The sequence below is a fragment of the Callithrix jacchus genome, chromosome 22 (genome assembly GCF_049354715.1).
Source record: "Callithrix jacchus isolate 240 chromosome 22, calJac240_pri, whole genome shotgun sequence".
In the NCBI taxonomy this organism is placed as follows: domain Eukaryota; kingdom Metazoa; phylum Chordata; class Mammalia; order Primates; family Cebidae; genus Callithrix; species Callithrix jacchus.
In genome coordinates, this window is record NC_133523.1 from 1,955,231 (window position 1) to 1,980,398 (window position 25,168).

General features: G+C 57.7%; 1 protein-coding gene across 5 annotated transcripts; it reads right to left on the reverse strand.

Annotated features, from left to right (window-relative positions):
* Positions 1–1,450: 1,450 nt before the first annotated feature.
* MOB3A (MOB kinase activator 3A) lies at positions 1,451–24,901 on the reverse strand. 5 transcript variants are annotated; one of them, XR_008478652.2, is made up of 6 exons: positions 24,866–24,901; positions 14,328–14,484; positions 8,107–8,654; positions 5,705–5,907; positions 2,548–3,451; positions 1,451–2,463 (listed from the first exon to the last, which is right to left on the reverse strand). XR_008478652.2 is itself a non-coding variant. In XM_002761549.7 (5 exons), the coding sequence occupies exons 3-5, from the start codon at positions 8,525–8,527 to the stop codon at positions 3,422–3,424; spliced, it is 654 nt and encodes a 217-aa protein (XP_002761595.1). In that variant the 5' UTR covers positions 8,528–8,654; positions 14,328–14,484; positions 24,866–24,901; the 3' UTR covers positions 1,451–3,421. The 5 variants fall into 5 exon arrangements, 3 of the variants coding, with proteins under 3 accessions (XP_002761595.1, XP_035140209.1, XP_035140210.1); XR_013531228.1 differs by lacking the exon at positions 14,328–14,484; XM_002761549.7 differs by having other exon boundaries at positions 1,451–3,451.
* Between the last annotated feature and the right edge of the window lie 267 nt (positions 24,902–25,168).

Below are 25,168 nucleotides of genomic sequence, written 5' to 3' on the forward strand. Positions count from 1 at the left end.
AACCCCAGCTACTCAGGAGGCTGAGGCAGGAGAATCGCCTGAACCCGGGAGGCGGAGGTCGCGGTGAGCCGAGATCGCGCCATTGCACTCCAGCCTGGGTAATGAGCGAGACTTCGCCTGAAGATAAATAGATAAAATGAAATACATGAATAAGTGAAGGAAAGGTTTTGGTGTATGTTCATTTCTCCAAGGCCACAGGGGTGGGTGGTAACGGGCCTTCCCACCGAATCTGTTCCTTGGCGTGTGGCAAAACGTTCTGCTTCCTTTTCTTTTACAAAGCAAGCAAGGGAGAGTGACGCACTTTTGGTGAGCGTGGGAAATAAGAACTCTGACCAAACAAAATGCAGCGTGGATGCGAGCCCCTCGCACACCGGCTTTCCTCAGCCTCTTTCTTCTAGAAGTTTCTGTCCTAGTGGCCCCTGACCTCCCACCCCATATTTAAATTCCATCCATATACTGGGTATCTGCGTATTCATTTGGGGCTCTTTGGAGCTCCCCAAAACCCTTGTGAAAATGAAGACTTTCTCGGCCGGGCGCAGTGGCTGCTGCCTGCAATCCCAGCGCTTTAGGAGGCTGAGGCAGGAGGGTCGCTTGGCGGGGAGGGGAGTTTGAGACAAGCCTGGGCGACAGAGTGAGACGCTGTCTCTAGAAAAAAAATTAATTTTTTTTGAGTCTGTGTAAGACAGGGATCAGCAAACCGCAGCCTCCTGGGCTGGCTTCCTGTTTTTGTAAAGAAAGTTGTTTTTTTGTTTTTTTTTTTGAGACACAGTCTTGCTCTGTCACCCAGGCTGGAGTGCAGTGGTGCAATCTTGGCTCACTGCAACCTCCGCCTCCCGGGTTCAAGTGATTCTCCTGCCTCAGGCTCCTGAGTAGCTGGAATTATAGGCGCCCGACACCAAGCCCGGCTAAGTTCTGTATTTTTAGTAGAGATGGGGTAAGGCTGGTCTCGAACTCCTGACTGTCCTCATGATCCGCCCGCGTCGGCCTCCCAAAGTGCTGGGATTACAGTCGTGAGCCACCGTGCCCGGCCAATTTTTTGTATTTTCAGTGGAGACAAAGTATTTCATCATGTTGGTCAGGCTGGTCTCAAACTCCTGACCTCAAGTGATCCGACTGCCTCGGCCTCCCAATGTGCTGGGATAACAAGCGTGAACCACCACCCCTTGGCCTGCAAAAAACAAAAAAATGAATAATGAAAATCAGCTGGGCACAGTAATGTAGCTGTGGTCCCAGCTACTCGGGAGGTCGAGGCAGGAGGATCTTGTGAGCCTGGGAGGTTGAGGCTGCAGTGAGCTATGATCACACTAGTGCACTCCCACCTGGGCCACAGAGCAAGACCCTGTCTCCAGAAAAAAAAAGAAAGAAGGATTTTCTCAGCCCCAACACCTGAGGCTCACCCCTGGGGACAGGGCACCCTGTTAACTCTGCCAAAAGGAAAGTGAGCAGCAGCTGCCAAGGGCACCATAATGACATCATTTATTCTGACGTCTGCACCTGGAGTTCCATTCCGGACCTGGCTGGGGAGGGTGGTCTCTGGGGTGGATGGGACAGGGATGGTCCCTGCGTCCCGCCAAGCCCACCTGGGAAGCTGTGTGGCCAGGCTGCTGGGGACACCTGAGCCCTGGGAAGACAGAAGTGCTGGTGTTCAGGCTCCATCTGCAGGTGTAAGGAGATCCATTCCATCCAGCACTTCCTTGTTTCATGGAGTCCTGCAAGGGCTCCGAGAGCTGGACCCCGGTGATTTCTGGAAGGACAGAGGACGGGTTCTGGGACCTTCAGGCTTCAGCGGTGACAACATGTTAATTGCACTTGTTGGATTTTCTGGCAGAAGCCAGGAGAGATGGGGATGGTGTCCTTCTCTTTGGTGACCATCCCAGGCACGACTTCCGTGTGGCCTGGGACAATGCAGGGCTCAGGCGGGAAAGGCCATCGAGGTCAAAGGCCACTGAGTGGGGCGGCAGGGATGCAGCCGGGGACAGGAGGTGGCTTCCTTGGTTCACGACCCTGGTCTCACCTTCCAAGGGTCTAGGGGACATAAAGCTCGTGGCTTTTTCTCCCGCAGCCCGTGGGCCCACACAGAGAGAGGAGTGCAGCTGGAAGTTTGCAGCATCTGGGAAGGGCCAGTTCCGGCAGAAATGCAAGACGCCAGACCCGGGGAGAGGCGCCCGGCCTGGTCATAGGTAGAGAAGACGTTCTCAAGGCGCAGACGGCCGGGCGCGGTAGCCCACGCCTGTCATCTCAGCACTTTCAGAGGCCAAGGTAGGCTGATCACTTGAGGTCAGGAGTTCCAGACCAGCCTGGCCAACATGGTGAACCCCGTCTCTACTAAAAATATAAAAAATGAGCAGGGTATGGCGGCGCACGCCTGTAGTCCCAGCTACTCGGGAAGCTGAGGCAGGAGGATTGCTTGAACCCAGGAGGCGGAGGTTGCGGTGAGCCGAGATCGCACCATTGCACTCCAGCCTGGGGGGACAGAGCAAGACTGTCTCAAAGGAAAGAAATCTCAAGATGGTTGTAAATCTGTAAATGTGACTATCAAAATCAAACCTGCAATGAATGAGTCAGCAGCGGGGGCAGGACCTGCGTCCCGGGAGGCCAGGCAGCCCTGGATCCAGAGAGCTGTGCGTGTCGGAAGAACCGAGGGTGCAGAGTGCACTGAGGAAGAGACAGGGCCGGGCGCGGTGGCTCACGCCTGTGATCCCAGCACTTTGGGAGGCCAAGGAGGGAGGACCGCTTGAGGCCAGGAGTTCAAGAGCAGCCTGGGCAACACAGTGAGACCCCTGTCTCTTTTATGTAAAAAAAAAAAAAAAAAAAAAAAAGGGAAGAGATTGGGGAGGGAGGAGAGGATGCCGGCTCCAGGTCGTCCCTCTGTGTGAAGTGGACACCAGCGACTGCTGGCGGGGGCGCAGGGTAAAGGCCTGGGGGAGGAGATTTCTGCCCTCAGCTGGCTGGACGGCCCTCAGCTTCTTGCCTCCCCAGCGGGAGATGTTAGGAGGCCGAGCATGCTGGGTGCCCTTGAGAAGCGGCCCAGGCTGTGGCTGCAGCAGCCCCAGGCGCTCCCCAGTGAGGTGGAGGCAGCAATGGGGGGGGACTAGGGCTGGGGGGGAAATTCTGGGAGGTGGGAGCCACCCAGGGCGGGGAGTGAGCCTGGAAGCCGGCCCGCCTCCCGGGACGTGGAAGTGGTTAAAAAACACGGTGGGCTTTTCCGGTTGCTGGTAACACACAGAATTACAGAGTTCAAGTTCAGTCCCAGACGGTGAGGCTCCAGATGGTGAGGAAGCCATCTGCCATCTGGGGCTCCCGACGACCCACACCCGCTCAGCGGCCCAGCCCCTGGGCTCCCGAGACACTCAGGCGGGAGAACAAGGTGACGGTGGTTCAGGAGCATCCTCCTCGTGTCTCCGAGGCCCCAGTGCAGCTCTTAGTGGCACATCCGGGCGGTCATTTCTTTCTGTTAAGAGCAAGCAGGACATCAGCCACCACCAGCCATTCCCAAAAGGGTGACGTGTACAGAAGACACAAGGAGGTGCAGAGAAGCAGAGGTGGCAGCTGGGGGCTTCCCTGAACCCCCAAACAACAAACACCAGATGGGCAATGGCATGCCTGAGACATGGGACAGCAGACTACCCCACGGGGCCAGAGTCACCACCTGCAGATCTGTGGGCCAGACGGTCCCTGTCGTGATGGCTCAACTCTGTCTTTTTTTATTTTTTCGAGATGGAGTCTTGCTCTGTCGCTCAGGCTGGAGTGCAGCGGTGAGATCCTGGCTCACTGCAACCTCTGCCTCCAGGTTCAAGGGATTCTCTTGCCTCAGCCTCCCGAGTAGCTGTGATTACAGGCGTCTGACACCACGCCTGGCTAATTTTTGTATTTTTAGTAGAGGCGGGTTTCACCATGTTGGCCAGGCTGGTCTTGAACTCCTGACCTCGTGATCCACCTGCCCGGACCTTCCAAAGTGCTGGGATTACAGGCGTGAGAGTGAGACACAATGCCTGGCCTTAATCTTTGTTTTTTTTGAGATGAGCTACTGGCTCTCACCCAGGTGGGACCGCAGTGGCATGATCTTGGCTTAACACTAGCCTTGACCTCCCAGGCTCAAGTGAGTCTCCTGTCTCAGCCCCCTGAGTAGTCCCAGCTACAGGCATGAACCTTGTGCCTAATTTTTTTTTTTTTTTTTTCCATAGAGATGAGGTCTCATAATGCTGCTCAGGCTGGTCTCAACCTTCTGAGCTCAAGTGATCCTTCTTCTTTGGCCTCCCAAAGGGCTGGGATTACATGTGGGAGCCACCTCGTCTGGCCATTTTTAACCATTTTTTAAAGTTGTAAGAGAGCAGTGGCTGCCACCTGTCATCTTTGGGAGGCCAAGGCAGGAGGACTGCTTACTTGAGGCCAGCGTGGACATTGCAGTGAGACTCCATCTCTACACACAGGAAGAAATCAGCCGGGCATGGCAGGGTGCACCTGTGGTCTCACACCAGGGGTCCCCACATCCACACAGGCCCTGAATCACTGCCACCCACTCCACTGCTGGCCCCATCACCCAGTCACAAATTTGGGCCCCAATCTCAGGAAGGGACAGTGGCTTCAGTCGCGTGGACCCCGCATTGAGGAATCTGGTCCCTGCGTTGGTCTCCCGATAAAACCAGGTAAGGTGGAAAGCAGTCAGGCAAGGGCAGGCTGGCTGCGGAAGCCAGGTGAGTCTAGGCCGGGCACGGTGGCTCACGCCTGTAATCCCAGCACTCTGGGAGGCTGAGGCAGGCAGATCGCATGAGCTCAGGAGTTCGAGACCAGCCTGGCCAACATGGTGAAACCCCCATCTCTACTAAAAATACAAAAATTATCCAGGTGTGGTGGCGCGTGCCTGTAGTATCAGGTCCTGGGGAGGCTGAGGCAGAGAATGGCTTGAACCTGGGAGGCGGAGGTTACAGTGAACTGAGATCGCACCATCACACTCCAGCCTGGGTTAGAGCCCGAGGCTCCATCTCAAAAAAAAGGGTGTCGCAGTGGAGTCCCCTGGCTCCGGCTCACATCCCTTTCATAAGGGACACTGAGCGGTGCTCAGGACACCTGACCTCAGGACTGAGAAGGTGGAATGAGCTGGAGGTGGGGTCAGCACCGAGTTGGGGAGGAACCTGCCCCTGTCGTCCGGATTTGTTTCATGGGAGAACGCAGAATCCCTCCCGGCCACCTCACCCCCTGTCCCATCAGCAGGGTCCCAGCTCCCAACTCCAGAGCCTGGGGCTGTGAACCAGGGAGAGACTGGGTCACCCACTGCTGGGCCAACTATGGGCAGTCAGGCATCCTGGCCCTGGAAGGGTTACTCTGCCACCGGCCTCCACGGTAACCCCGTGCCCCCGCCGTAACCCCGCGCCCTGGAGCCCTAAGCCCCCACTGTAATCCCAGGACCCCACCGTAACCCCGCGCCCTGGGGCCCTAAGCCCCCAGTGTAACCCTGCGCCCCCACCGTGACCCTGCGTCCTGGAGCCCCGAGCCCCCACCGTGACCCTGCGTCCTGGAGCCCCGAGCCCCCACTGTGACCCTGCGTCCTGGAGCCCCGAGCCCCCACCGTGACCCTGCGTCCTGGAGCCCCGAGCCCCCACCGTGACCCTGCGTCCTGGAGCCCCGAGCCCCCACCGTAATCCCGCGTCCTGGAGCCCCGAGCCCCCACCGTAATCCCGCGTCCTGGAGCCCCGAGCCCACGCACCAGTGGCTCCAGCTCCTTGGTGTCGATGAGGCTGAACTCCCTCACGAAGTAGTAGAAGTGCTTGTAGCAGGTGTTCACGTGGGCCTCGGAGCCCATCTGCGCAATGCGGTCGAAGTGGTGGATGTAGACGTGCACGAACACACGGAACAGCCGCGACAGGATCTTCCGCACCGTCGGCAGGAAGTTCTTGGGGAAGGGTGTGCCTGCAGGGAGAGGGACGGGGCGGGCCCACCGACTCAGCAAAATCTATATCCAGAACCCCCTGCTCATGGATGTGACGAGGGGCTTCCAGGCAGAAGTCGCTGGTGGACCGGGCACCCTGGCTCACACCTGTGATCCCGGCACTTTGGGAGGCCGAGGCAGGAGGATCACTTGAGGTCAGGAGTTTGAGACCAGCCTGGCCAACATGGTGAAACCACATCTCTACTAAAAACACAAAAATCAGCAGGGCATGGTGGTGACCACCTGTAATCTCAGCTACTCTGGAGGCGGAGGCAGGAGAATCGCTTGAACCCGGCAGGCGGAGGTTGCAGTGAGCCATGATCGTACCACTGCACTCCAGCCTGGGCAACAGAGCAAGACCCTGTCTCAAACAAAAAAAAAAAAGAGAAAAGAGAAAGAAACGTATTTGGTACTCTGGAGAGATGCACCCTGATCATGCACAAACCCGTGTTGACGGGGTATCCCTGAGGGCTGCCCAGTGCATCACACACGGAGTGGGGCAGGTCCCTCCCGGTGCATCACACACGGAGCAGGGCACTAGGTCCCTCCCGGTGCATCACACACGGAGCAGGGCACTAGGTCCCTCCCGGTGCATCACACACGGAGCGGGGCAGGTCCCTCCCGGTGCATCACACACGGAGCGGGGCACTAGGTCCCTCCCGGTGCATCACACACGGAGCGGGGCAGGTCCCTCCCGGTGCATCACACACGGAGCGGAGCAGGCCGCTCCCGGTGCATCACACACGGAGCGGGGCACTAGGTCCCTCCCGGTGCATCACACACGGAGCGGAGCAGGTCCCTCCCGGTGCATCACACACGGAGCGGAGCAGGTCCCTCCCGGTGCATTACACACGGAGCGGAGCAGGTCCCTCCCGGTGCATCACACACGGAGCGGAGCAGGCCCCTCCCGGTGCATCACACACGGAGCGGAGCAGGCCCCTCCCGGTGCATCACACACGGAGCGGGGCACTAGGTCCCTCCCGGTGCATCACACACGGAGCGGAGCAGGCCCCTCCCGGTGCATCACACACGGAGCGGAGCACTAGGTCCCTCCCGGTGCATCACACACGGAGCGGAGCAGGCCCTAGGTCCCTCCCAGTGCATTACACATGGAACGGGGCAGGTCCCTCCCGGTGCATCACACACGGAGCGGGGCACTAGGTCCCTCCCGGTGCATCACACACGGAGAGGAGCAGGCCCCTCCCGGTGCATCACACACGGAGCGGGGCACTAGGTCCCTCCCGGTGCATCACACACGGTGCGGGGCAAGTCCCTCCCCTCCCAGGGGGCAGTGATCCTGGTGGGCCTGGGGGCTCCACAGCAGTGATTCTGAAGCCACCGAGAACGCTGGGCCAGCACTACCAAGGGTGCTTGTCTCTGCACCAGACCCATGAGGGCCTCCAGGCCCGATGCTGATCCCGCCCTCCCTGGCTTTGCGGTGAGGGAGACAGGCGTCACCAGGAGCAATCCAGGATGAAGGCGGCTACAGAGAGTAGCGTAGCTTAGGAGAAGATGGAGACATGGAATCTTTCTTTTTTGGGGACAGGGTCTTGCTCTGTCGCCACGCGGGAGTGCAGTGGCACGCTCACAGTTGACCGCAGCCTCAACCTGCTAGCCTCAAGCGATCCTCCCGCCTCAGCCTCCCGTAGCTGCGATCACAGGCATGCGCCACCACGCCCGGCTAATTAAAAAACATGTTTTTTTTGAGATGGGGGTCTCGCTCTGTGGCCCAGGCTGCAGTGCAGTGGTGCGATCTCAGCTCACTGCTACCTCCGCCCCCCTGGGTTCCCGGTTCAAGCAATTCTCCTACCTCAGCCTCCCAAGTAGCTGAGATTACAGGCATGAGCCACCATGCCCAGCTAATTTTTGTATTTTTCGGTAGATATGGGGTTTCACCATGTTGGCCAGGCTGGTCTTAAACTACTGACCTCATGATCCACCCACCTTGGCCTCCCAAAGTGCTGGGATCACAGGTGTGAGCCACCGCGCCTGGCCCAAAATTTTTTACAGAGATGGGATCTTGCTTTGTTGCCCAGGCTGAGCTCAAAGTCCTGGGCTCAAGCGAACCCCGGGCTTGGCCTCCCAAAACGCTGGCATTACGAGCATGAGCCACGGTGCTCGGCCTCCCCGACTCCTCCGGAAGGCTGTGGATCCCCGAGCGCCGGCCGCCCGCGACTCACCGACGTTGGTGGGGAAGAGGTCCTCGTTGTTGATCTGCGCCTCGATCCAGTCCATCAGCAGGTCCATGTACCGGGGCGCGGAGAGCGCCGTGGGCTTCCGGAACTTGTGCTCGTCCTGCCAGCGGTACTCGTACTTGGGGCCCCCCGACATGACGGGGCAGGACTGCTCCGTGCAGCCGTCGCTGATGGTGCCGTAGATGAGGTTGACGCGGTTGAAGAAGTCCACCACGTGCACGGCCACCCAGTCGTGGAGGTCCTCGCCCGGGGGCAGCTGCACGGCCAGCCGCAGGTCCAGCCCGGCGTTGAGCGACGCCTGTGCCTTCTTGTGCAGCTCGAAGCGCTGTGTGCCCGGCTCGAACTTGCGCTTGGGGCGGAACGTCTTGTCCTTGTTGAAGACTTGCTTCAGGAAAGGGTTGGACATCTCGGTGACCGATGCCTGCTGTCCTGGAACGCTTCTGCAGAGGGGTCCTGGGCCAGCGGGCTGGGGGCGTGGACCAAGCCGGGAGGACACCAAACACTCACCCCGTCCCACAGCTCTCCCTGTGGACCTGAAATACACAGGGAGTCATGAGCTGCTGGAGGCAACAGAGTTTCCCGGAAACATGCTGGGCCACGGGCGACAGGATTTGTCTTTTGTTTTGTATGTTTTTTTTTTTTTTTGAGACAGAGTTTCGCTCTTGTTGCCCAGGCTGGAGTGCAATGGCGCGATCTCGGCTCACCGCAACCTCCGCCTCCTGGGTTCAGGCAATTCTCCTGCCTCAGCCTCCTGAGTAGCTGGGATTACAGGCACGCGCCACCATGCCCAGCTAATTTTTGTATTTTTAGTAGAGACGGGGTTTCACCATGTTGACCAGGATGGTCTTGATCTCTTGACCTCGTGATCCACCCGCCTCGGCCTCCCAAAGTGCTGGGATTACAGGCGTGAGCCACCGTGTCCAGCTTCTTTTGTCTTTTGAGACAGTGTCGCTCTGTTGCCCCAGCTGGAGTGCAGAGATGCGATCACGGTTCACTGAAACTCTGCCACCCAGGCCCAAGTGATCCTCCTACCCGAGCCTCCTGAGTAGCTGGGACTGCAGGCACACACCGCCACACCTGGCTAATTTTCTTTAGTTTTAGTAGAAATGGGGTCTCACTATGTTGCCCAGGCTGGTCTCCAACTCCTGGGTTCAAGTGATCCTCCTACCTCTGCCTCCCAAAGTGCTGGGCTTACAAGTGTGGGCCACCGCGCCCAGCCACAGGTGGCAGGGTTCAGAACATCCCCTGGACTTTTGACTTTTAAGGAGTGTCACCCAAAGGGGGCCACCTCCTCAGTGGACAGACCAGAACTGCACGTGGCGAGGCCTGACTGCCTCTCAGCAGAAGGTGCGGACAGCTGGGCCCAAGAGCCCTCAGGGGCCACATCCTCCCAATGCCTGATCCTGGCCTGGACTCCTCCTCCCCGGCGCTCTGGGGCTTCAGAGTGGGGGGCAGGCTAAGACGCAGGTTACAGGGGACTGTGTGGGCCGAACTGCAGCCGCCACAAAGGAAGCCATGCCCTAGTGCCCGCAGCCTGTGTGTGGGAGCCTGGGGAGGGGACGTCACCCTGTGTTATATGGGTCCTATGGTCAGTGAGGTGGATACGGGGAGACGGCCTCATGGGCGCGGAGGCAGAGATGGGGGTGATACTTCCACAAGCCAAGCGTGGCCCAGGACGCCGGCCACCACCAGGAGCAAGGAGAGGTGTGGCAGAGTCCCCTCGGCCTCAGAGGGACCCAGCCCTGCCCATGCCTTGGTCTGGGAGGTGCAGCCCCCGAACTGAGAGAAGGAATCTCTGTCGTGTCAGCGTTCTCCCCATGTCACTGAGCCCGTCACCGGTCACTGGGTCAGGGACCCCTGCGGTCAGTGTGACCTCTCTTCACTTGGTTACATCTGCAAAGACCCCCTTCCATGTTGGGTCACATGGTGAGGTGCCGGGTGATTCCAGGGGGCGCTGTCCAGCCCAAGGTACCGTATGAATGAGGAAACCTCCAGGAGCCGGCCCACGTCTTGTGCACGCCTCAGTGGTGACTTGTGAGACGCCTGCAGGTTGCTCTGGGGCGGGGGCCCTGGCATCCCCCTAATCCCCTGAGAATCCTCAGGGGACAGCGACCCAGTTCATCCGTCACGGGGCATGGGGACGACCTGGATCACACACGGTGCCTGTGCCTAGCTCATGCTCTCCACGCAGGGCCTGTGACTGCCAACACTGACTGTTATTGTCACTGCCAGGATGCCAGCGCCGTGCCAGGCCCGGCGTGGATGCAGATCCCACCCTGCTCTGCTGGGTGCACCTCCTGGATGGGCAGACTTGACTGGGACACTCAGAGCCAGGCCCATGCAGGGCGCTGGGCAGGGCGAGGGTCCCCACCCCAGCACAAAGAGGACTCAGATGAAGAGGGAGTCAGAGAGGGGAGCTGGGCGAGCCCACGCCTGCTCAGGCCCACTGGGCTCCACGCGGCCCTCACAAGGAAGGACACACACATTCATCACGCTTCAGTAAACCCCAGCCCCAGCGCTTTGTTTCTTTTTGAGGCTGGAGTGCAGTGGCGTGATCTCGGCTCACTGCAGCCTCCACCTCCCAGGTTCAAGCGATTCTCCTGCCTCAGCGTCCTGAGTAGCTGGGACTACAGGCGCTCACCACCACACCCGGCTAATTTTTGTATCTTTAGTAGAGACGGGGGTTTCACCACGTTGACCAGGCTGGTGTCAAACTCCTGACCTCAGGCGGATGATCCGCCCACCTTGGCGTCCAAAGGGCTGGGATTATAGGTGTGAGCCACCTCGCCCAGCCATGTCCAGGAGTTCGAGGCCAGCCTGAGCAACATGGAGAGACCGAGACTCTACAAAAAAATGTCAAACTTAGCTGGGTGTAGTGTGCGTGCCTGTTTTCCCAGAAGTGAGGTGGGAGGATCGTCTGAGCCCAGGAGTTCGAGGCCCCAGGGCTGAGGGTTAGGGTCCCCGCACACTCTTCAGGCCATCTCCCACCAGAGAATCATCCGACCCAAGTGTGCACAGGGCCAGGGAGTCGGGGAGAAGAGCAAGTGAGAGTCGCGGCTCACGCCTGTGACCCCAGCACTTCCGGAGGCTGAGGCGGGCAGATCACCTGAGTTCAGGCGTTTGAGACTAGCCCGACCAACATGGTGGAACCCCACCTCGGCTAAGACCACAGAAATGAGTGGGGCGCGGTGGCAGGCGCTTGTAATCCCAGCTACTCAGGAGGCTGAGGCAGGAGAATCGCTTGAACCCGGGAGGTGGCAGTTGCAGGTTGCAGAGAGGCGAGATTGCGCCATTGCACTCCAGCCTGGCCGACAGAGGGAGACCCCGTCTCAAAAGGAAAAAAAACCATAAAAACCTGTGTGCACTGTGAGCGCAGTGAGGACAGAGTCTGCACCGTGAGAAGCCACAGAGTCAGTGGTTTGTCACAAGGGAGCCCTGTCACAAGGGTGAGGACTGACCAGCCAGGGACACTGCTCAGGGCAGCCTGGGCGCAGGTGCCAGGAGGACTCAGGTCCCACCCACTCTGCAGTGACCAGAAACTTCCCCAGCACTGTCGTAGGGCCCTCAGTCACCGTCATCACTTCCTGCCACCAGGGTTGACACCCAAAGAGGAACTTGCACTTCACATTTTCCGGCTACGAAAACCCCGTCTCCATTTTACAGAGGGAACCGGGCCTCTGCCCGCTGGCTCTGTGTACACTGCGGCGCGATAGTTCTCTGGGGTGGGGCCGCCCTGGGCACTGCAGGTCTGAGCAGCATCCCTGGCCTCCACCCATTCCATGCCAGGAGCACCCTCAGTTGTGGCAACCACAGATGTCCACGGACATCACCCAGTGTCCCTCGGGGTTAAGATCAGATCGCCCAGGGTGAGACCGTGGCTCAGAAGATAACGGCTGAGCCTACAGCGGCCAGCGTCTCATGCTACCCAGCTTGTGGGTGGGTCTGCTGGACCTTGAACCCTGGATTCTGTGGGTGAAGCCACTGCTCTTTCTGCCGCACAACTCACTAACCTCAGCAACCCTCGGGGACGCGGGCAGCCGCCTGATCACGAACCCAGTGCCACGCACCTCCTGAGCCAAGGCTGCTCCACCACGGGCCCCTCCACAGCCCAGCAGAGCCACGTGGGTGTTCCGAACCCAGGGGCAGCTGACCCGTCCTGGTTTTGCTGGGGTGGGGGGCACAGCCCCAGGGTGACCACACAGGTCCGCCCGCTTGCTTCTCATGCATTTTTAGAGACAGCTTCTCCATCCGCTGCCCAGGCTGGGGTGCGGCAGCAGAATCACGGCTCACACTTCAGCCTCGACCTCCTAGCTCAAGGGATCCTCCCACCTCAGCCTCCTGAGTAGCTGGCGTCATGGGCACTCACTACCATACCCAGTTAATTTCTTTTTTTTTTTTTTGGTAGAGACAGGGTCTCACTATATTGCCCAGGATGGTCTTGAACTCCTGGACTCAAGCAATCCTTTCGCCTCTGCCTCTCAAGGTGCTGGGATCACAGGTGTGACCCACTGTGCCTGGCCACTCCTGCCTACTTCCCAAAGACCAGCCTCAGACCCTCCCTGGGAAGCGCCTGATTCAAGGAGGCCACCTCTGTGTTTGTGGTACCCCCGGCTGGGCAGCCCAGAACACATCCATGCTGGGGCTGAGCTGGTGGGAACCAGTTTTGGTGAGGAGGGAGACCTGAGGCCCTTTCCCAGTGACGGCTGAGAACCCTGGCACCTGCCCCCTCAAGCCAGCCACACCCCCTGCAGCTCAAGATCAGTAAACCCCCTTGGGAGGGAAAATGACGGCCACAATCCACCTGACCCCGAGCCAGATGCTCCTCCACACTGGGAATCACCTCGGTCCCCACACGTCTTCAGACGGGCGAGTGCGTGCCCCACCTTACCAAAGAGATAACCACACACCCACCCGGCCAGGCCCACACGCCCCGTCCTCCCCATTTCCGTTTCACATCTGGGCTCCTCACCGACCTCGAAGCCGACTTTCCGACATCGACAGAAATCACAGCACAGAGAAGAACCCAACCTGCCACAGGCAAAACTCCCTCTGTTCATTTCAGCGCCTCCCAGGCCAATCCGGGGGCTTAGCTTGCAACCACGGGCCCGGATGGGCAGCTGGGGCCTGCCAGCAGCGGTATGACCCTCAGGGCTGACTGCGGCGAGGGAGGAGACCCCCACTGGGCTGAGCCTCAGGGAGAAGGTGGCTGTTCCCACAGGCCTCCCCTGGTCTTTTTAAAACTTTCTGCAGATGGTATTTCAGGCGTGAGCCGCCGTGCTTGGCCGAGGCTTCTTTTCCTACAGCCCTTCAGAAGCCCGTCTACCAGACTCATGCCAGGACAGTTCCAGAAAACAAGACAGCAGCTCAAGGGCCTGGTACATTTCCTCCTGGCATTTCTGTCTCCTTTCAGAAGGGGAGGGGGGCCGGGCACAGCAGCTCACACCTGTAATCCCCCCACTTTGGGAGGATGAGATGGGAGGATCACTTGAGGTCAGGAGTTTGAGACCAGCCTGGCCAACATGGTGAAACCCCATCTCTAGTAAAAATATGAAAAAACAGCTGGGTGTGGTGGTGGATGCCTATAATCCCAGCTACTTGGAAGGCTGAGGCAGGAGACTCTCTTGAACCCGCGGAGGCAGAGGGTGCCGTGAGCTGAGATCACGCCACTGCATTTCAGAGTTAGACTCCATCTCAAAAAAAAAAAGTGTAGGATTTTAAGTGGAAAGAAACATTTTCCGAAGAGCCTCGAGGACGGGGCAGAGCAAATGGTTTTCTCTTTCCTTTTTATTTCTCTTTTTTTTTTTGAGACAGGGTCTTGCTCTGTTGCCCAGGGTGGAGTGGTGGTGCGATCTTGGCTCACTGCAACCTCCGTCTCCCGGGTTCAAGGGATTCTCCTGGCTCAGCCTTCTGAGTAGCTGAGTTTACAGGCACCTGCCACCATGCCTGGCTAATTTTTGTATTTTCAGTAGAAATGGCGGTTTCACCATACTGGCCAGGCTGGTCTTGAACTCCTAACCTCATGATCTGCCAGCCTTGGGCTCCCAAATTGCTGGGATTACAGGCGTGAGCCACCGCGCCCGGCCCAAGCACAGGCTGCTCGGCGGAGGGACGAGCAGCCACAGAAAGGGTCTTTTCCAAGGAAAGGCCAGAGCAGCCTGGGGACCCTGACCCCACCCTTGCTGTCCCCCGAGGCCGGGACCAGTTACCGTGTCGGGGGCTCCCTCCGCTCCACTCTTCTCAGATTCCTCCTGTGGACAGCGTGGGGAACACAAGGCGGGAACCAGCTCTCAGAATTCAATGCCGAGACCTTCTCGGCTCCCCGGGTCTTCCCCGGGACGAACCTCAAGTGACTCTTGGAAACTTCTAGAGAAATGAAAGGTGAGATGACAAATTCCCCTAATATCCTTTTTTTTTTTTCACACAACACAGTTTCTCTAAGCAACCAACTGGTATGGCCCCTCCCCCAGTGAGGTGCAGCAGCTCACGGCCCAGTCACCCACTTCCTTCCGGAGGCTTCCACATCCTGCCACTGCCTTGGGGACCGCTGCCCCAGAGCATGGGAGGAGCCGGAGAGACAAGCCCTGAGCAGAGATGTCAGCTCCCCATGTTCTAGGTCAGTGCGCAACACTGGCTCCAGGCCTGGCAGCCCTGGTACTTGGCTGGAAGATGCTCCTAGCCCAGATCTGTCCTGTTAAAAAAGGCAGTGTCCCAGAGCCACCTTCCAAAACCTGAGTATTTATTTAAGTTTTACTTTTTTTTTTTGAGACGGAGTTTCGCTCTTGTTGCCCAGGCTGGAGTGCAATGGCGCGATCTCGGCTCACCGCAACCTCCGCCTCCTGGGTTCAGGCAATTCTCCTGCCTCAGCCTCCAGAGTAGCTGGGATTACAGGCATGCACCACCATGCCCAGCTAATTTTTGTATTTTTAGTAGAGACGGGGTTTCACCATGTTGACCAGGATGGTCTCGATCTCTCGACCTCGTGATCCACCCGCCTCGGCCTCCCAAAGTGCTGGGATTACAGGCGTGAGCCACCGCGCCCGGCTTAAGTTTTGCTTTTATTTATTCATTTTGAGACAGAGTTTTGCTCTTGTTGCCCAGGCTGGAGTGCAATGGAGTGATCTCGGCTCACTGCAACCTCCGCCTCCCGGGTTCAAGGGATTCTCCTACCTTAGCCTCTCGAGTAGCTGGGATTACAGGCGTGCACCACCACACCTGGCTAATTTTTTGTATTTTCAGTAGAGATGGGGTTTCTCTATGTTGGTCAGTCTGGTCTCAAACTCCCGACCTCAGGTGATCTGCCTGCCTCGGCCTCCCAACGTGCTGCGATTATAGGCTTGAGCCACCGCGCCCGGCCTCATGTTTATTTTTTTGAGGTGGAGTTTCGCTCTTGTCACCCAGGTTGGAGTGCAATGGCACGATCTCAGCTCACTTCAACCTCTGCCACCAGGTTCAAGGAATTCTCCTGCCTCAGCCTCCCGAGTAGTTGGGACTGCAGGCATGCGCCACTATGCCTTGCTAATTTTGTATTTTTAGTAGAAATGGGGTTTCACCATGTTGGCCGGGCTGGTCTCGAACTCCTGACCTCAAGTGATCTGCCTGCCTCAGCCTCTTGAAGTGCTGGGATTACAGGTGTGAGCCACTGTGCCTGCTCCATCACTGCAGAGTGAGAGTCTCCGACTGCTCTTCCGGGAAGGCAGACAGGCTGGAGGCGAGGCCTGCCCAGGCCGCTCCAGGCCAGGTGCTATCGAGGGGTTGGGCATTCCTCCCTAATCCTCCTGATGACCCTTTCTTCTGTTTTCAGATGGGCGTCTGACTCACATACCACAGATTTTCACCTTTTAAACTGCACAGTTTTGGGGCTCCGGGCGTGTGTGGAGTTGTGCAAACACCACCTTCATCTAATTCCAGAACGCGCTCATCACCCCTAAAAAAAAACCCTTTCCAGGCGCAGCGGCTCTCGCCTGTAATCCCGGCACTTTGGGAGGCGTAGGCAGGAGGATTGCTTGAGGCCAGGAGCTCAAGACCAGCCTGGGTAACCTAGTGAGACCCCTTCTCTGCAACAAATACTGAGACAGTAGCTGGGCATGGCGGATGTGCCTGTACAGTCCCAGCTTCTCGGGAGGCTGAGGTGGGAGGATCGCTTGCGCCCAGGGAGTCGAGGGTGTGGTGAGCTATGATTGTGCCACTGCACTCCAGCCTGGGGGACAAAGCGAGACCGTATCTCAAAACAAAAGGAAACTAAGATCGTGTCACCTAGGGGAGTTACAGTGACGAGACACGATCGGTACCTGTGGTGCTTGCTTCAGAGGACCCAGCCCAGGTCTCAAAAGACAAGAGCCCAGGCGTCAGGAAGAGGAAGCCACGGGAAGGAATGGCCCAAGCGCCCATCAAACTCAGGCTGCACTCCTTCCACGGAGCTGCCACCGCCTGGGTCCCCCCGGCCTCTCCTCCTCGTGGCCGCTGTGAAGAGCTCCCAGCCACACTCAGCTGCAGCAGGGGCTCCCTTGGGGGGCGGTTCTGCACCCTGGGGGACACCGGGTGATGTCTGGGGGCATTTGTGGTTGTCATGACTGGGTGATGCTCCTGGCACAGAGTGGGCGGCGGCCAGGGATGCTGCTCTGCGCCCTGCAGTGCCCAGGACACCCCACCCCAGAGAACGATCTGCCTGGAATGTCCGCAGTGCCAAGGGGAAAAGCCTGTACTATGACTGGCAGAGCAAGGGATCTAAGTGTTCCTTTTCTTCCTTTTTTTTTTTTTTGAGATGGAGTCTCGCTCTGTCTCCCAGGCTGGCGTGCAGTGGCACAACCATAGCCCACTCCAGCCCCAACCTCTGGGGCTCAAGCAATCCTCCCTCCTCAGCCTCCTGAGTAGCTGGCACTACTGGTGTGCACCACCATGCCCGGCTAATGGTTGTATTTTTTGCAGAGACAGGGTCTTGCTACGTTGACCAGGCTAGTTGGGAACTCTTGACCTCAAGCAATCCTCCCCCCTCGGCCTCCCAAAGTGCTGGGATTACAGACGAGAGCCACCGAGCACGGCTCTGTCTCCCTCTTTGAGTGATTTCAGAATTTGACAACCTTATGACTAGCTGGTAGACGGTGACTGTCGCTTTCAGGGATGTAGACATGCATCTGGCCGTCCGTGCTTCTCCCGCTTTCTGGGGACCACTCCCACTGGGTTGAAAGTGGACGCTCCGGGCCGGGCGCGGTGGCTCACGCCTGTAATCCCAGCACTTTGGGAGGCCGAGGTGGGTGGATCACGAGGTCGAGAGATCGAGACCATCCTGGTCAACATGGTGAAACCCCGTCTCTACTAAAAATACAAAAATTAGCTGGGCACGGTGGCGCGTGCCTGTAATCCCAGCTGCTCAGGAGGCTGAGGCAGGAGAATTACCTGAACCCAGGAGGCGGAGGTTGTGGTGAGCCGAGATCGCGCCATTGCACTCCAGCCTGGGTAACAAGAGCGAAACTCTGCCTCAAAAGAAAAAAGAAAGTGGACTCTCCTGTTCCTACCTTGGGATAACACACCTTCGCTTCACTAGTAAACGGGCCTGACATCTGCCGGGGCCCTGGACGTGCTTGTGTGAAACTCATCATTTGCCGGCCAGGGGAGGGGCTCACTGCGCTGCCCGGCAGGAAGCTGAGGCCAGCTGCCTTGCCTGGGGATACGCGGTGAAAGGTACGAGTCTGGGCTTGAACTCACATCCTTCAATTCCAAATCCGGTGCGTCTGCCGCGAGGGCAGGGTTTCCATTCTCCGGACTGCGGACATCGGGGTGGGTCACTCTCTAGGGAGGGGCCATCCTGGGCACAGCAGTCCCTGGCCTCCACCCACCGCATGCCAGGAGCACCCCCAGTCATGAGAAAAACACAAAGGTCCGAGACTTGGCCCAGTGTCCTCTGGGGACAGAATCACCCTCGATGGACACACCTCGGGTGAGGGATTCCATGGACCCCCAAGAGACTCTGCGTCCCATGATCCTCTGCTCTGCTGAGGTCCCAGGAGGCTACTGAAATGCACACCCTGAGTGGGGAGGAGGGAGGAGAAGAATCCTAGGAGCTAGGATGCCCCTGGTTCACACTGTCTGCCACCTCGGGAGTGTGTTCCGGTGTCCAGTATGAGCAGGGAGTACACTTTTTTTTCCCAAATAATTAATGCAGTCTCCCCCTTAGCAAATTCAGGGCCGGATCGTTTTCTGGGGTGAGTTTGTCCTGGGCATTGCAGGTGCTGAGCTGCGTCCCTGGCCTCCACCCACTCCATGCCAGCGGAGGGGCACCCCCGCACAAACACAAGTCCCCCCCAACATTTCCAAGTCCCCTCGGGGCAAAACTGCCCTGGGGGAAGACCCCAGCTAGACTGGCAGCTTCCCCTCTGTTGTACAGGGGACTCCACCGAGGGAACTCTGGGACCTGACACCTGACGCACCTCAGCCCAGCCCTGGCCGCATCCCCAGAGCTCCTCAGCTGCAGGGCGCCTTTGAAACCAGCAGGCACAGCTGGCAGAGTTGGCACTGTGACTCAGGCTGTCTTGATTCTCCAGGGCACTGGGGGCCCGGCTCCCCGCCCAGATGTCCCAGCTCAGCCCACCCCTCTGTCCCCAGCAGGGACTGTCCATGCTCTGAGTGGCTCACACCCGCAACCACTTCCTTTTTCTTTCCATTTGCTTCATGGCCCAGAGGCTGTTGGGGGCTGAGTCAGGGCCAGCCCACCCTGCCCCCTGCCCCCAACCCCGACGGGCCTGAATACGGTGATGACTCTGCCCCTCAACACCAGGCAATGTCTGGGGACACTGGTGGTTGTCAGGATGTGAGGGGTTCTGCCGGCATGGAGTGAGTGGAGGCTCAGCACCCTGCAGTGCCCGACGCTCCACCCCAGAGAATGACTGAGCCCTGAATGTCCATAGTACCTAGCCCCACACAGGAGACTCTGGGCCCAGCCCCACACAGGAAGTCACTAACAGCATCCTCCTTCCCTGTGAGACGTACAGGCGATGAAATATGACATTAAACGTAGCAATGATGAGAATACATGCATTATACTAATAAGCTAAAGATAGAACTGCATCAAAACCAGAAGACCTAAGAGGAAAAAAACCACCACTTGTGGGGAAGAAAAGCGGAGAGAAACCTGGCCGGGCGCGGTGGCTCACGCCGGTAATCCCAGCACTTTGGGAGGCCGAGGCGGGTGGATCACGAGGTCAAGAGATCGAGACCATCCTGGTCAACAAGGTGAAACCCCGTCTCTACTAAAAATACAAAAAATTAGCTGGGCATGGTGGTGCGTGCCTGTAATCCCAGCTACTCAGGAGGCTGAGGCAGGAGAATTGGCTGAACCCAGGAGGCGGAGGTTGTGGTGAGCCTAGATCGCGCCATTGCACTCTAGCCTGGGTGACAAGAGCGAAACTCTGTCTCAAAAAAAAAAAAAACAAACACACACACACACACATACACACAAAGATTCACAGAGGGTCGGGCGCCTTAGCTCATGCTTGTGAGCCTAGGACTTTGAGATCAGTGTGGGCAACATAGTAAGACCCCCACCTCTACCAAAAATACAAAAATTAGCTGGGCATAGTGGCATGCGCCTGTGGTCCCAGCTAGTGGGGAGGCTGAGGTGGGAGGATGGTTTGAGCCCGAGAGGTCGAGGCTGCAGTGAGCCGTGATTGCACCGCTGCACTCCAGCCTGGGTGACAGAGCGACACCTCGTCTGAGACAGACAAACAGCAGAAGAAAACCTGCTTTTCTTCCGAGACAAGAGTCCCTTATTGTTTTTTCACGCTGGTGCGCATTTATCATTCCTTCTCGGACAGGCAGCTCTCAGAATCCATCGTTTTGCACTTAGCACATATTGGGTGTCCCTCCGCAGCGGGGCCCGTGTCTCATTCCTCTTAAAACCATGTGGCTGGCCCGCCCTGGATGACGTGGGGATGAGAAGGCTCCCCCGGGGTTGACGGGCTTTGGCTCAAGTTTCAGGCTTTTCTTTCTAGCCAGATGGGCTTGGGGTGACTTTGCCCGAAGTGCGTGTTCCCCTGATGCGGCCTGTGGTGGGCGGGAATCTTGGCTGTCGGGCTACTTACTACAAGAGTCAATTTCACGTAGGTTTCTCTCTCCCACCCTTTTTTTTTTTTTTTGAGACCAGTTTCGCTATTGTCACCCAGGCTGGAGTGCAATGGCAGGACCTCGGCTCACCGCAACCTCCGCCTCCTGGGTTCAGGCAATTCTCCTGCCTCAGCCTCCTGAGTAGCTGGGATTACAGGCACGCACCACCATGCCCAGCTACTTTTTTGTATTTTTAGTAGAGACGGGGTTTCACCTTGTTGACCAGGATGGTCTCGATCTCTTGACCTCGTGATCCACCTGCCTCGGCCTCCCAAAGTGCTGGGATGACAGGCGTGAGCCACCGCACCCGGCCGAGTTTGGTTGTTTTTTTTTTTTGAGACAGAGTTTCACTGTGTCGCCAGGCGCCAGGCTGCAGTGCAGTGGCACAATCTCGGCTCACTGCAATCTCAGGAGCGGAGAGTTTAATGGGCAAGAAAGAAGGGAGAAGAAAGAAAGAGGCTCCCTTGTACAGAGACGGAGGGAGGAGGGATCCTAAGCTGAGGAAGGAGACCCCCCCTCTCTGTGAGTCTTCACAGCAAACTGACATACGTTTCCCAGTATGAGTATATAAGGAAAAAATAGTCACTTTCCACTAATCAAAAGGAAAGGGGGCAGGGCATGGTGGCTCAAACCTGGAATCCCAGCACTTTGTGAGGCCAAGGCGGGTGGATCACCTGAGGTCAGAAGTTCGAGACCAGCCTGACAAACATGGAGAAACCCGGTCCCCACTAAAAATACAAAATTAGACTGGGCATGGTGGCTCATACCGCTAATCCCAGCAATTTGGGAGGCCAAGGTGGGCGGATTGCCTGAGATCAGAAGTTCGAGACCAGCCTGGTCAACATGGTGAAACCCTGTCTCTATCAAAAAGAGAAAAAATTGGCTGGGTGTGGTGGTGGACGGGCAGCCAGGCACACGCTGGACCACAGCCACCCACTGTGTATTCCGGAACCTTCTCTGGGACTCTGAAAGGCAGAAGTGAAGGCCTCCCAGAATCCCATTTCTTTTTTTCTCTTGTGGAGACAGAGTCTCACTCTGTCACCCAGGCTGCAGTGCAGTGGCACAATCTCGGACACCAGTAGTCCCAGCTACTCTGGAGGCTGAGGCAGGAGGATCACTTGAACCCGGGAGGTGGAGTTTGCAGTGAGCTGAGATCATGCCAGTGTACTCCAGCCTGGGCAACAAGAGTAAAACTGTGTCAAAATAAAATAAAAATACGAAATTAGCCAGGCATGGTGGTGTGTGCCTGTAATCCCAGCTACTCGGGAGGCTGAGGCAGGAGGATCACTTGAACCCGGGAGGTGAATGCTGCAGTGAGCCGAGATGGTGCCACCGCACCCCAGGCTGGGGAACAAGAATGAAACTCTGCCTCAAAAAAAAAAAAAGAAAAGAAAACAGAAGAGGCCAGGCAGGGCCCCCAGAAGATATTGAGTGAAAGTCCAAAAAAAATCCCAAGTTAGCCGTCTTTCATGTGCAGCCAGGCACACGCTGGACCACAGCCACCCACTGTGTATTCCCCAACCTTCTCTGGGACCCTGAAAGGCAGAAGTAAAGGCCTCCCAGAATCCCATTTCTTTTTTTTTCTTTTGGAGACAGAGTCTCGCTCTGTCACCCAGGCTGGAGTACAGTGGCACAATCTCAGCTGACTGCAACCTCTGCCTCCCAGGTTCAAGCGATTCTCCTGCCTCAGCCTCCCGAGTAGCTGGGACCCGCCCACCAAGCCTGGCTAATTTTTTTATTTTCAGTAGAGACAGGGTGGGTTTCGTCATGTCGGCCAGGCTGGTCTCGAACTCCTGACCTCATGATCCACCTGCCTCGACCTTCCAAAGTGCTGGGATTACAGGCGTGAGCCACCACACCTGGCCCCAGAATCCCATTTCTGAAGTCAGATTTGCCTTTTCTGCTTAAGCCATTTGACCCTCTAATGCCAGGAAAACAGGAGCAGATCATCAGCTGGGGAATGCCTAAAACTCCCCACCTTCAAACCCCACGCTCTCAGTCAGCTGTGCGGGGAATTTTTCTAAAACATCACTATGAGGTCTCTAAGGCAGAAGAGAACCTCCTTGGAAGAGGATTTTTTTGTTTTTTTTGAGTCATAGTCTTGCTCTGTGGCCAGACTGGAGCGCAGGGGTGCAGTCTACACTCACTGCAGCCTCGACCTCACCTCCTGGGCTCAAGCAGCCCCCCGGCCGAAGCCTCCCAAAGCACTAGGACTACAAGTGTGTGCCGCTGTATCTGGCGCCCTCTGGCACTTCTTTTCTTTCTTTCTTTCTTTTTTTTTTTTTTTGAGATGAAGTCTTGTTCTGTCACCAAGGCTGGACTGCAGTGGCGCGATCTCGGCTCACTGCAATCTCTGCCTCCTGGGTTTAAGTGATTCTCCTGCCTCAGCCTCCCGAGTAGCTGGGATTACGGGCACATGCCACCAAGCCCAGCTCATTTTTTTGTATTTTTACTAGAGACAGAGTTTCACAACGTTGGCAGGATGGTCTCGATCTCCTGACCTTGTGATATGCCCACCTTAACCTCCCAAAGCGCTGGGATTACAGGCATGAGCCACTGCGCCTAGCCTGATAGTAGAGACCAAGTTTCGCCATGTTGGCCAGGCTGGTCTCAAACTCCACCCCCCCACTTTTTTTTTTTTTTTTTTAACAAGACAGGGTCTCGCTAAGGCTGGAGTGCAGTGGCTATTCACAGGCGCAATCCCACCACTGATTAGCACAGGAGTTTTGACCTGCTCCATTTCGGACCTGGGCAGGGTCATCCCTCCTTAGGCAACCTGGTGGTCCCCCACTCCCGGGAAGTCACCATATTGATGCCAAACTTAGTTCGGACACTGATCGGCAGAGCACACTACAGCCCAGAACTCCTGGGCTCAAGCGATCCTCCCACTTCAGCCTCCCGAGTGGGACTACAGGCACGCACCACTGTGCCCGGCTTGAACTCCCAACCTCGGCCTCCCAAAATGCTAGGATAACACACGTGAACCACCGTGGCCAGCCTCCCTCTGCACTCCGGAAACAACCAGCAAACCAACCAAACATCTAGCTTCCCCTACACGAAATCGAGACCAGGCTGGGAAAGGAACTGAATCCAGGAGAACAGAAAAGGAAGGTGGGTTTTATCTCATGAGTCAAAACGCAGATCATCCCACACATGCAGGGAAATGAATGACTCGCTCCTCAAGGCATCACTGCGGGCTCTGGAGGCTCCAGCCTTCAGCAGCCCCTCGGACCTGCGTCCCAGCTCCTCTTCTGTAAAAGGGGGCGGCTACTCGAAGCCCCTGTGACTTCGTGAGGCACAGGAAGGAAGGGGGTCTCGAGGCCACCCAGGGCACTTCCTCCTGCCTGTGCAAATCCCAAGGCAGAAAGCACAGATGGAACGTGAAACGTGCAAAACCCACATTTCAACATTTACCAAACCATCTGCTTTGAATACGGGCCGTTTATTGCCTGTCAGTTAAACCCGCATAAACTGTTAAGGAGAAAACGAAGAAAAAAGCAAGTGCAAAAAAGCAGTGTGGGCCGTGCGTGGTGGCTCACGCCTCAATCCCAGCACTCTGGGAGGCCGAGGTGGGTGGATCACCTGAGGTCCAGGAGTTCGAGACCAGCCTGGCCCCCGTCTCTACTAAAAATACAAAAATGTAGGCCGGGCGCAGTGGCTCACGCCTGTAATCCCAGCACTTTGGGAGGCCGAGGTGGGTGGATCACGAGGTCCAGAGATCGAGACCATCCTGGTCAACATGGTGAAACCCCGTCTCTACTAAAAATACAAAAATTAGCTGGGCACGGTGGTACGCGCCTGTAGTCCCAGCTACTCGGGAGGCTGAGGCAGGAGAATTGCCTGAACCCAGGAGGCGGAGGTTGCGGTGAGCCGAGATCGCGCCATTGCACTCCAGCCTGGGTAACAAGAGCGAAACTCCGTCTCAAAAAAAAAAAGAGTTCAAGACCAGACTGGCCATCATAGTGAAACCCCATCTTTAAAAAAAAAAAAAAAGGCCGCTTTGAAAAAGCCCGACACCTTGGGCCTTGGGGGTCCTGGGGGACGACAGTGGGTCGGGACCAGGAGTTGACCCCGCAGCTGGACCCCGCACCCTGAATCCCCCTCCCGGGAAGGGGGGGATCAGCCTCCCTCCCCGCCCGCGTTCAGCCTTCCTGAAGGATCCTGCTTTCCCGCCGCCTAAGGTCGCCCTTCCTCCCCGACGCCCCCCGGCTCTTGTTGCCCAGGCTGGCGTGAAGTAGCGCGATCTCACTGCAACCTCCGCCTCCCGGGTTCAAGCGCTTCTCCCGTCTCAGCCTCCCGAGTAGCTGGGACCGCAGGCTCCTGCCACCGCGCCCGGCTTATTTTGCATTTTTAGTAGAGACGGGTTTCGCCATGTTGGCCAGGATGGTCTCGAACCCCTGACCGGAGGTGATCTGCCCGCCTCGGCCTCCCAAGGTGCTGGGACTACAGGCGTGAGCCACCGCGCCCGGCCTCGCCTTTCCTGAAGGCCGGGTCTCCCCGCCGCCTAAGGCCGCCTTTCCTGCGGGATCCGCCTTCCCGCCGCCTGGATTCGCCATTCCTACGGGCTCGATCTCCCCGCCGCCTAATTTCGCCCCTCCCGGCACCCACCTGGCCGCCCTTGCCGCCCGCCCCCCCCGCCGGCACCCACCTGACCGCTTCACAGCCGCAGCGGAGGGACACGGCCGCGGAGGACGCCTCACACGCGCGCCCGGCCGCACCCGCGGGGCGGGCCTACTTTCCTTAAAGGGCCCGGGGCTCTGCGCAGAAGCGACGTGCAGGAGTCTCCTCGAGACTCTGTCCCGCGGGCTCTAGGACCCCCAAGAAGCGAGGGCGCGCGGAGCCACGTTCCGGATAGCAGCCCTTGGACGGCCTGAGAACAGGCTAGGCCGCGCGGGGCCGGGCGGAGCTTTCCGTTGCCTGGCAACCGGAGCCACCGCCCGTGGGCGGAGCT